The sequence below is a fragment of the Bicyclus anynana genome, chromosome Z (genome assembly GCF_947172395.1).
Source record: "Bicyclus anynana chromosome Z, ilBicAnyn1.1, whole genome shotgun sequence".
NCBI lineage: Eukaryota > Metazoa > Arthropoda > Insecta > Lepidoptera > Nymphalidae > Bicyclus > Bicyclus anynana.
This window is the reverse complement of record NC_069110.1, coordinates 4437541-4449705: the sequence shown is the minus strand read 5'-3', so window position 1 is coordinate 4449705 and position 12165 is coordinate 4437541. Positions and strand designations below refer to the sequence as shown.

The window sequence follows — 12165 nt, the reverse complement described above, 5'->3', positions numbered from 1 at the left end:
TTTGCCTTTTGTATTATAGAGGTCACCATTAAGATTGGTTTTCATCAAGGAAAACTGAATTCTATCTCAAAGCCCAAGCACAAGGAAGCTACTCTAAGGAGTTCCATAACTGTCATTCGTCTTCATCATCAGACCCTTAATGACAGTCACAACCCATCTAAGTGGAAAGTTCTCATAAATACCAATTAATCAAGCTCAATCACAAGGTAGCTACTGTACACCGTTGAGGAGTTCCATTAAGTGTCCTTCGTATTCATTATCAGACGCCTAATGACAATCACAAACCATCTAGGTGGAAAAATCTCGTCGACATAGAGTAATCTAGGTAACTATTGTTAACCGTTAAAGAGTTCCCTCGTGTGTGTTTCGGCACCATCGTCAGATCGACTCCTCTTAAAGTGCTTAATGGAAAAAATATTAAATGTTATAGTTGCCCTTACGGTTTTTGAAAGTTCCCCTCGATTTCTCCAGGATCCCATAATCAGATCCTGACATGATGACAATGTGACCATTCCGGGATTAAACCCTTTCAAACAAAAAGAGAATTGTTCAAATCGGTTTAGGCGTCTTCGAGTAATGGAGTAACATACACACAAAAAATATTGTTTTTGACTCCTTTGACTGTCAAAAAATTTGTATATTTCAATTGTTTTTTTATTTGATAGTACTACTAATTGATTATTTGCAGTGGCAAATTAAAAGTAGCTATTTTACCTCATTTTTTATATTTTACCTCCAGTATCCATACTACAATAGTGCTGGAAAGACTTGCTATAGCCCTATTCAGCATCATTTAATCGACCTCGAGCTCAATGCTTCACAAAATCACCAAAAGGTCAGGCAGATAAAACAATGCTGTAGGGTTACTAGATTTAATTTTTAGTATATTTACCATAGTTTACGTAACAAATACGTAAGTAAAAATAATCATCATCATCAACATCATCACCTTAATGAACACATGTCACCATAGATATCATATGTATGCAACCAAAGTATATTTTAAAATATGGAAAATTGTCGACAACATATTGACCTTATGTATCAAGAATGTAGAAGCTACAGACCGGCCAAATTAGAATAAAAAAGCATAACAAGTTGGCCCGTGACTACAATCTCACCTGGTGGTAAGTGATGATGCAGTCTAAGATGGAAGCGGGCTAACTTGTTAGGAGGAGGATGAATCACATCTTTCGGTTTCTACACGACATCGTACCGGAACGCTGAATCGGCAATGGGTGGTAACTAGCCACGGCGGAAGCCTCCCAACTAGCCAGATCTGGACCAATTAAGAAAATCTCAAGCGGCCCAGCCGGGGATCGAACCCAGGACCTCCGTTTTGTAAATCCACCGCGCATACCACTCGTTGGAATCAAACGGATATTCCACTGTTGATGATTTAATATTAGAGCATGACCGGCTTTGGCATTGTGTACATGCCAGAGAGCAAAACACGCGCAGTCCGATTTTTTTGCAACCACATTTAGCACTGCAACCCTTTTTGCAGTTGCAAAAAATTGTGTTCAGCAGTTTTTCCAGAGAAGTAAAGTTTGGACTGGTTCTAATAAATTATTGACAAACTTCTTACCCTAGTCTGTAGGGTCTAGCTGATAACCAAGCCAAGCCACACTTCAACTTGGTAACGTACCCGAAAAAGATGTTGATGAGCAGCAACTGAGGTTAGAGGAAGACACGTTAACTGTACTTGTATTTTACTTTTGGTATTCTTAACCTGGCAGGTATGAGAGACAATGACTAGTTCAGTCTTTAGCTTAACTGCCTCATAACTCATAGAGGCATTCGGACATCCAAAGTCTATAAGTTATTTAACGAATTGACAAAGCTATTTTATTACTCGTAAGTTCACTTAAAACTTTTGAATACTACAAATGCATACTTCGCCGAAGTTCCGATATTAATTCATATTAATTGTTGTTAGCATTCTTATTATTGCTAATTGATTGGGAGCATAGAACGCACCATGATCGTGCTCCCAATCATGGTTATGTATCGGGTATCAAAACATTGTAACGTCAATGTAAAACTGATCTAAAATACCAAGTTTTAAAGCTCTATTTAGTCCACTAAGAGATTAATTTAAGTCCTAATAGAAAGTTACAAACAAAAACATGACCATTTTGATCTAGAGAATACCTTTTACTAATGGAGTGAAGAGCACGTACTAGATCACGTAGCGTCAATGGTCCGCCGATCTTATGTAGGTAACAGGAAGGAACTGGATGAGTAACAGGGGCAGGGAGAGTTCCATACTCGTTTGAACTCAACAGGAAGCTGCAAGTCAACCCTTTGTGTTTGGAAGAATTAACAAGAAGTATGTGTCCAGCAGTGTATGTCTTCGACCATTAATAACAGGACCTGCCTCGCTAACCGTTACCCCTCTGGCAAAGATCAAAAATCAATGATCTAATGCGTTTATAAAAACTGTTGCTATAGAGTCGATGTTTCATAGTTGTAATCGTTGTCGTCGTGTAAAGATCTCCCTGAAAATGCCGGTTGGTGTAGTTGAGTAGCTTTAGAAACGGCCATAAACTTGTAGCTTAGTAAAAGATGGAGTAACGTTTCATTTGTAAGTATTTCAACCTTAATTTTATCAAATTTGTCATAAAAACGATTTTTAAAAGAATCGATTCTTTTGACGGAACAGCAAAACATCGATCAAGTAATCGAATATTCTATGTATATATTCTGTGGATAGTCTAAACGGTGTGTTTGTTAGCTGTGTAAAAATTAAGCGTGTGTGTATTGCGAGTCAAATTTATAGTTGTGTAGTATATGGACACAGAATATATCTAAAAGTGTTAAATATTTTCGATCTTTGAGTTTACCTCGTCCCCCTCAAAAAACGACAGACTTTTTGTTGGTGAATTTGGGTGCGTAACAGCTCCATAGTCTAAATAGTCAAAGGTGTATGTCGATCGGCTTATAATGATGATAATGACATGAGGAAGGATCATGTGTGGCTACACATTCTCGCAAAGATCCACCCAGCAGATCTTACTGATAATAATAATGACAGTGATATTGATCTATAATTGTCACACTGCACTGCATTTCCTATGAACCAAGAGCTTCCTATTGACTTATGGATTGTTCACACCAAAAACGATACTGCACCAACAGTCTAGTATTAGAATTTTGTAAGCCCGCATGGTTGTGTCGATGTACTGACGAGTTTTGTAGACTATCTATTAATGTTTTAATGGATTTATTAAAAAAAATTGACACTTTTAATTTAAAGAATATACTATCATTTAAGTGATAGCCCAGTGGATGTGACCTCTGCCTCCGATTCCGGAGGGAGTGGGTTCGAATCCGGTCCGGGGCATGCACCTCCAACTTTTTAGTTGTGTGCATTTTAATAAATTAAATATCACGTCTCAAACGGTGAAGGAAAACGTCGCGGGGAAACCAGCATACCAGAGAATTTTTTTAATTCTTTGCGTGTGTAAAGTCTGCCAATCCGCATTGGGCCAGCGTGGTGGACTAAGGCCTAATCCCTCTCATTCTTAGAGGAGACTCGAGCTCAACAGTGAGTGGAATATGGGTTGCTAACGACGACTATCATAATTCTAGTGATCCCCATATTTTCGTATGGTATAGAACTCTATGACTGATCCTATCATAGTCTAATAGTGATCGTTACGAATTCTAACATACCTACTCTACGGCCTCTAGGCGTTAACTATTGATATCATCATCATCATTGTCAACCCATATTCGGCTCACTGCTGAGCTCGAGTCTCCTCTCTGAATGTGAGGGGTTAGGCCAATAGTCCACCACGCTGGCCCACTACGGAATTCTCTAGTATGCAGGATTCCTCACGATATTTTTCCTTCACCGTTTCAGACACCTGACATTTAATTTCTTACAACCGTTGATATATACGAGTACTAGCGGACGCCCGCGACTTCTTCCAGCCTTAGACCCCTTTAATCCGGCCTTATCGCAAAATCCATTCTTAGTGGATACCTACTAATAATAAACTACCTCCCTGTAAAATTTCATCTTTGTACCTACATCAAGCGGTTTTCGAGACTTCGTGATAACTGATGATGATTGTCATTTGAATCATTAAATACTTAATAAATAATTTGCATGCCAAATTGGCAATATACATTTACCATCTACATCTACCGAACACCTGTGTATATAATGCATGTATCTGCAAAAAAATAAATTGATTGATTGATTGATGGATGATGATAATGATAATGATGAATGACCTTTCGCATTTATATTAAGATTTACAATAGACTGGAGAGTTTTAAAAGATTCTCCTTTAAAGAAGTAGGCCTGGCCCTGTGGTGGAGCTTTCAAATGGGCTGATAATTATGTATACTCTACCTATGACTGGTAAATATCTCTCAGTGTACCAGTTCATTCGTACGCATCATTGAGTTATGAATATGACAATAACACAATGGTACGAACGGTCATAATAAATTAACGTCGTTTTATTAATGTCAACTTTCAATCATTCGATTAACGAAACTTAAACTATGCGTCTGGATGCACTGCGATATTTTCTATTAATATTTTTGATTGAGACTGTATAGGCCCGCAGTATTAGGCCTCATTCGCACGATAGTTTTTTTTACAAACGTTAAAAAAGCGTTCAAAATTAGTTTGAAGTTAAAGGTCTATTTCCAACGACCAAAATTGAAAATGCAACACTCGAAATGCTCGAAAAAAAGCGTCGTGTTTTAACGTCCGTTAAAAAATCTCTCGTGCGAATGAGGGCTAAGCGACCACGTCAACCACCAGTAAGCCACAGAAAATTCAATCTTTGTCCAACTGACAGTTCACCTAGGGGTTAAGCATTATTGAATACACATCATTAATTTTAATATTAAAAATGCGACTGTCTGTATGTCTTTTACCTTTCTACAGATCTAGATGAATTTTGGTACAGAGATAAATGTTACAGTGTAGCAGAACATAAGCTACTTTTATCCCGAAATAATCCACGGTTTCTGCAAGAATTAATAATCATTATTAATTCTGCTATAAGAATAACAGAATTTCATGCGAACACACTATTTTCCACATCAAAGACGCAATCTTTGACCATAAGATATGAGTTAAAAATGGCATCTGCAGAAGCGCAACCAATGGTTATTGGTTGCGCAACCAATTTGGGCAGCAAACTGAAGTTGTTTGCTTCTTAAGACATCTTCAAGAGTCTTCAATGAGTTTGAAGCGTGCGGTTGGGCTGCGTTTGCTTTATAGCAACTTAGACGCAGCCCAACCGCACCATCATTGATCAAGACATCGATCAGTCGTGAAATTTGATGTCGAGTGCACGAGTTGCCTCAGGCATCTTTATCAATACGTTATTACGTTCAACGGGTGATGTCGAGACTACGTGATCTTATCAGGAATCAGAAGTATGCAGAATGGGCAGAAATCTTTAATATCACTGCATTTCACACATATCTTACACTAGTAAAAATCTCCTGAAACGTCACTGATCGCACTTTCCCGAACCGATTCGACCGATTTTAATTAAATTATTTGTAGGTATACCTAATTCGGACCGAAGACATCAAGCGGGTTGCAGAGAGCCGCTGAATGCAGGCGGCTCGAGACCGTTTTGCTTGGAAGTCCATGCAACAGGCCTATGTCCAGCAGTGGACGTCCATCGGCTGATAATGATGATGATGATGATGATGCCTAATTCGTACATTACGGAAATAGGTCGTAATGTATTTTTCACCCCCAACTTTTCGCTATTTTTATCGTGACATCAGTATTTTTGTTAAAATCATAATTTAATTTGGGCTTTAAGCTAGTACTTATTGAATGTTTGTACTGGCTAACTGACACTGCTTCATGAGACTAATTTGGACGCGTAGCTACTACGCATAAATTAATTATTTTGTCCTACAAACCGAATTTAACGTGAACGAATTAACTGTCATCTGCTGATTTACTTTAAAGACTGGGAGTAAGAGCACTTATATCTGTTAGTCTGACAATGATATCTTAAAATATTAATTTTCTTTTCTTTAAAAAAATGGGTTGTCTGTAAAGTCGGTTTACTGGCGATAGTTGAACGTGACAACGTCATAAGAAAATACTGATGGTATGGCTGCACAAAAAAGTTCGTTTTTCTAAAATACCGTTTACTAATCTTCATAGACCAGAATATACTTTATTTCTTGTAAAGAAAGTTGGCAACCCTAGAGCGAGATACACTTTATTTCTTGTAAAAATAGTTGACAACCCTAGAGCGAGGCAACAACCACGCCTGATGTAAAGAAATAATGCGGTCTAAGTTGGAGGACATTGTAATTGCTGTCGCTTTATGCAGTGCTTCTTTGACCTGTTGGATCAAGAGTCAGATAAAGAAGGCAATAGTCCTTAAAACTGAGATGATTGTGAGATGGCTTCTTACTCTGGACTCTCGACCACCGGGTATAGTGCAAATGTGCACTAAAAAGCCCCGCAGTGGATAGAAAGTGTTTTTTTTGTTCGTAAAGTACTGGAGAACATAAAACCTAAAAATGAAATATTACTTGAACTTAAAGAGGAATTAGAGAAATAATTAGCTAGAAGAATTGATACCCTAGAGCATTCCTCTATCTCAACTACTTTTGACCTCAGATTTAAGTTCATGAATTTTAAAAATGCCGTGGGCAAAAGTAAAGTGCCTACTAAATTACTCAAATAAATTTAAAAAGGGGAATATAACAGTTAAAAATCTATCAAAAACATCGATATGTCGCTGTTTAAAATAACGATGTTTTTTTAGCACGATGTTGCATCCCTAAAATGGATGACAGCGTTTTAGCGTTAGACATTGGGAAATTTTAAAAAATACGTAATTTTTAAAGTAAGTTTTATAAGAAACCCTTAACTTATATTAATTAAAATCGATATATTTCGGACCCTTAACATGGATTAAGGAATATTACTATACGAAATAAATATTGGTTATATTAAATTTGATATGACTCAACTACCCTATTTCAATAATTTTAATTCTAAAACATAGCGCCATCTAGTTAGTGACGCTGGTACTGCAGCTTCATTGGAAAACCCGATGAGGGCGTTCGCAGCCATAGTACATTACACATTTCTAGTGATAGTACGAGATGAAGGTCCTCGAAAAAAATCAAACTTTAAGGTTCTCTAACGATATTTATATATTATTTAAGGTATTATCCTCTCGAATCAACAGGCATTAATAATTTTCGACAGTTAACAATTTTTATTTTTACCAGAACAAAAGACTGATAACACCGAATAATTATACATATTTTCCCAAAAGTAGACCAAATTTATATTGAATTTTGTGCACGTACACCTCACCAGGATTCAGTACGGAGATTGGGAAGTTTTTCTGCAACAAGAAAATGAGTAACATTAATTGTGTTATTGCAAATATCTCACAGTTTCGTAAGTCAAAACACCAACAATTTTAGAACGTGGTTTCACATAAAGAAGATGGTTCTTTATTATTCACTTTTGAATTACTGCAGAACATCTTTCTCTATATAGTTTGTTGAGCTTGATGACTTCACTTGCTTGCAAGAACGACTCAAGGCTGATTTACACGTAAAATGAAATATAATTTGCATTCGGGAAACACCACTAGTGCTTAAGGAGGTAAATTCGGACAGTGCCTGTTGCCAGACGACCTACGGATCCGAGACCTTTTAGCCAACTATAGGTCTCTTATGAAGGCTCCGAATCATTCAGCGAGCGATGGAGCAAGCTACGCTCGAAGGATCTCCGTGATAATCAAATCAGAAATGAGGAAATCCGCAGATGCTAGCAGTGGGCGTCCATTGGTTGACAATCACGATGATGTAGATTTATATTATATTCTTACTAGCGGACGCCCGCGGCTTCGTCCGCCCTTAGACCCTGTTTTATCCAGCCCTTACAATAGTATCGCTGTAAAAATGGAATAACTTCTCCCGTTTTCCCAACATTTCCCTTCACTGCTCTGCTGCTTAATCTTAGCGTGATGAAAAGTATACTATAACCTGCCCAGGAGTATGAAGAATAATTGTACCAAGTTTCGTTAGAATCCGTCGAGCAGTTTTTGTTTCTATAACGAACATACAGACAGACAGACAAAAATTTTATTGGTTGCATTTTTGGCGTCAGTATCGATCACTAATCACCCCCTGATAGTTATTTTGAAAATATATTTCATGTACAGAATTGACCTCTCTACAGATTTATTATAAGTATAGATTTACATGATTTACTGCATCTGGATAGTTTTGTGGCATAAGACAGAAAAGACCGTGCTTCTTATAATATGTTCCTTTTTTTCCTATTAACGGGACATAGCCATAACTCTTCTTGCCCTGAAAAGAAATGCAAGATCATTATTAAAGAGTATACAATCCATGTCGCCAATCAGAAATAAAGAGAAGCAGAAGAAGCAAAGACGACATACCGTAACTCTTTTTTCATTTGAAGATTTAGATAAATAAAACTAATCGATATACTATCTAGTGGTTATGGTCCTCTGTGACATCGGATCGAAAAGCTTTGATCCGAGTCCGCTGGGTCGGGCTTTAACATGCATAAAGCTTTTCTTTATCACTAAAAAGCATCGGCCTAGAGTTAGAAAGTTAGTGGTGTTTCAATCCTAGAAGAATAAGTGCATTAAGTTAGTCGTTCGGGTCATTATGATTAACATTTGATAGAAATATGTAGTTACAATACAATCATACATTATCACCCGACGCCCGCCAATCAGCATTGAGCTTTGGTAGGTCTGATCTGCATACCCCTCTCCTTACTACAAAGAGGGAGGCCTAGCTATGTAATTCCCTTCAAAATAGGCTGATATTGATGATGGTGATGACGAATCAACGTATCTATTCATTACAACGACTTGGTCGTTATATTTTGGTGGTTAAGTTATTAGCCTACGCTAATAGGTCCTGGGTTCAAACCCTGCTTTTTTGGAAATTTTCTTTTCTCTTGGTTATTATCATCAACATCCCACAGTGGCTGAGAGCCGTAATAGCCCAGTGGATAGGAGAAGCCTCTGCCTCCGATTCCGGAGGGCGTGGGTCCGAATCCGGCCCGGGGCATGCACCTCCAACTTTCCAGTTGTGTGCATTTTTAAGAAACTATATATCACGTATCTCAAACGGTGAAGGAAAAACATCGTGAAGTAACCTGCATAACAGTGAACTTTTTTAATTTCCTGCATCTGTGAAGTCTGTAGTGGACTGTTGGCCTAACCCCTCTCATTCTGAGAGGAGTTCAGCTCAGCAGTGAGCCGAATATGGGTTGATATTGTTGACTCAAATCCTGCCAATCCGCATTGGAGCAGCGTGGTGAGTCTAAGCTCCATATCCGCTCTCCTAATAAAGGCTGATAATATCTTCAAAAACAAACTCCATTCACCTTGCTTTCCTCAACAGCCTCCTCTCCATTCGCACTGCTCTCGCTCTCGCTGTCAGACTCCTCCTTCACATCTTCTTCTTGTGCTTCTTCTTCACCTTCCAATTCCTGCACATGCAATTCATACACACATAAATCTTCGGTAAAAAAATCATTTTTGCAAGAAGTAAAAAGTAGCTTTGGCAGTAGATTAGACCACATTTTTTGTAGATCCAAAATGCTTCTAGTTAAGTGTATAGCCACATGCCGGTAAACGCAGCTGCTGCTGAGTGCCGTGATAGCCCAGTGGATCTCTGCCTCTGATTCCGGAGGGTGTGGGTTCGAACCCGGTCTGGGGCATTCACCTCCAACTTTTCAGTTGCGTGCAATTTAAGAAATTAAATATCACGTGTCACAAACGGTGAAGGAAAACATCGCGAGGAAACCTGCATACCAGAGATTTTTTTAATTATCTGCGTGTGTGAAGTCTGCCAATCCACATAGGTCAAGTGTGGTGAACCTCTCCCTGTCAGTCTGAGAAGAAACTCGAGCTCAGCAGTGAGCCGAATATGGGTTGACAACTATACGAATGAATGATATTAGATCTATCACTAAAGAATTGAAAAGTTGGAGGTGCACGCCCCGGATCGGATTCGAACTTACGCCCTCTGAATCAAAATCATTTATTAGAAGTAAAAAGCAAGCTTTGGCAGTAGAATAAACCATATTTGTTGTAGATCCAAAATGCTTCTAGCTAAGTGTATAACCACATGCCGGTAAACGCTGCTTAAAGCCTAACCTAACCAGGGGATGTGTTTCCTGACATTTATAGGCATCTTCTATGTAAGCGCGCTCCAACTTAGACCGCATTCATGCTTACCATCAGGGTTAATTGTAGTCAAGCGCTGGCCAATATTGCATAAAAAAATGTAATTAATACGATTTAATTTAGATCTATTTCTAAAGAATTAAAAAAGGAAACTCATTAACAATAATTCCTCTTCTGTTTGTTAATAATGTTCTGTTTGTTCCTAAATATTGTATTTATTGTATGCAATAATAACCAGTGCACAGTAAAACTAACTGTGGTTTGTGTTGCACTATGGTTAGGCTTAATTTCAATGTGTTGTTTGTTAAATAATAATAAATAAATAAATAAATAAATAATACATAGGATCGTGATAACACGCTCTGGATTTTGGGTAGGTATCTCCAATTACGGACAAATATTTGTGGTTGCAAAATAAATGACATAAACTGGGTTGAATAAGATAAAATCGACATCAGAATTATGTTATGTCAGCCACTGACGATCAAGTAAGCTCACGAAGTCTGCAGCGATAACGGCTTGACTGCCGATAAAACTGATCGTGTATTAGTCGCAATATGCATGACATCATGCCAATACGAGACCGTGCGTCAGTGGCATTGGTGGACAATAGATGTAAAAACAAAATTTAAAATTGTTTTTATGTGCTTGGAGCTTGGAAGAGGCAAAAACCAATAGGTAGTCCTGGAAACTTATACAACCTGAGTAAAGTACTGAGAGTGGAGTAAACTAAAATGCAGTGATGAGACATAACTCAAAGTTCTTTAATATAATTTTGTTGTGTACCTCAACTATTTTATCCGGGTCCGGAAGAAGATTACCAGTGTAGAACTGCATGCCCGGTTGATTACTGTATACTTCAACCACTCTTCCGGTGACCGGATGGAGTGCTCTGCAAATAAATATTAGATAGAAGCAATTACTTTGCGGAAATTCATCATGAATAGATAACAATTTATTTATTTTGCTATCATCCGCGAAAATCCGATGAACCCATGCGACAACGTCACCCAGGTCCGACAAAATAGACTTTTGCAATTGCACGTTGTAGAGTCAATATTTCCTGAGGATGCTCCGGTTTCGGGGTGAAACGTACGCACAGAGTGTTTTGTCGGACCTGAGTGACGTTGTCGCATGGGTTCGTCGGATTTCGCGGATGATAGCAAAATAAATAAATTATTATCTACTCTGCAAAAAAATTAAACTCTTTCTACTTTCACGCTAATGGACACATGCGACTTCGTCCTTAAGAAGATCGATCTAAGATTTACCACACTTATATTAGTAATTGTAATAATGATTCAGGAGATTGATAATAATCTATATTACTACTATGAATGCGAAAGTGTGTCTGTCTATTGACTTTTCACGAAAATTTTTAAAATTGAATCCCTACAGTTGTGAAATTGGGGTTGAAAGTTTACATTGATTTCCATGCGGACGAAGTCGCGGGCGTCAGCTAGTATGTCAATATGTATCAAATTTAAGTTCATATTCTCAAAAACTATAATTTGATAATTATTTTTCCGTTTACAGTGGTGTATTTTAAATTATAACAATGTTGGAAACTGAAAAAGACCTGACTCCTAAAAAAAGCACTTTTTAAATAAACAAACCTACTTTAAATAGAAAATCTAATTAGTGTTATGGCTAACATTTAATTAAGATGAAAGTGTGGGAGATTTTTTTATAATATTATACTTATTACATCACGTTACAATGGTACTCCTTAATATCTTATAACAATTACACACCTGTGCATATTAATATATTGCCAGGCGTGAGAATATTTTTAGCTAATAAAAATCTTTCTTCATACAATATTTAGAGCGGTTTCAGACTAGCGTTTTAACCGCGCGTTTGAGCTCGTTTCTGGAAGCGCATGTAGGCGCGTGTAGGCGCGCCTTTTGGCACATGCTCAACTCGTACAAGCGTTGACGCGCTTCCAAGCTTGATT

The 12165-nt window shown here is 37.8% G+C and overlaps 1 protein-coding gene across 4 annotated transcripts in view; it reads right to left on the bottom strand.

Moving 5' to 3' along the window:
- Positions 1-7212: 7212 nt before the first annotated feature.
- Positions 7213-12165, bottom strand: part of LOC112042892 (galactose mutarotase) — a 64292-nt gene continuing 59339 nt past the window's right edge. For 2 of the 4 annotated variants that reach the window (XM_052890485.1, XM_024078079.2), the window contains exons 10-13: positions 10995-11100; positions 9404-9508; positions 8236-8346; positions 7213-7367 (exon numbers count right to left, since the gene is read on the bottom strand). In XM_052890485.1, coding sequence (XP_052746445.1) covers positions 7275-7367; positions 8236-8346; positions 9404-9508; positions 10995-11100 — 415 coding nt within the window. In that variant the 3' untranslated portion in view covers positions 7213-7274. Of the gene's footprint in view, positions 7368-8235; positions 8347-8438; positions 8634-9403; positions 9509-10994; positions 11101-12165 lie in introns of those variants that run through there. The other 2 variants (XM_052890486.1, XM_052890487.1) reach the window with 2 other exon arrangements.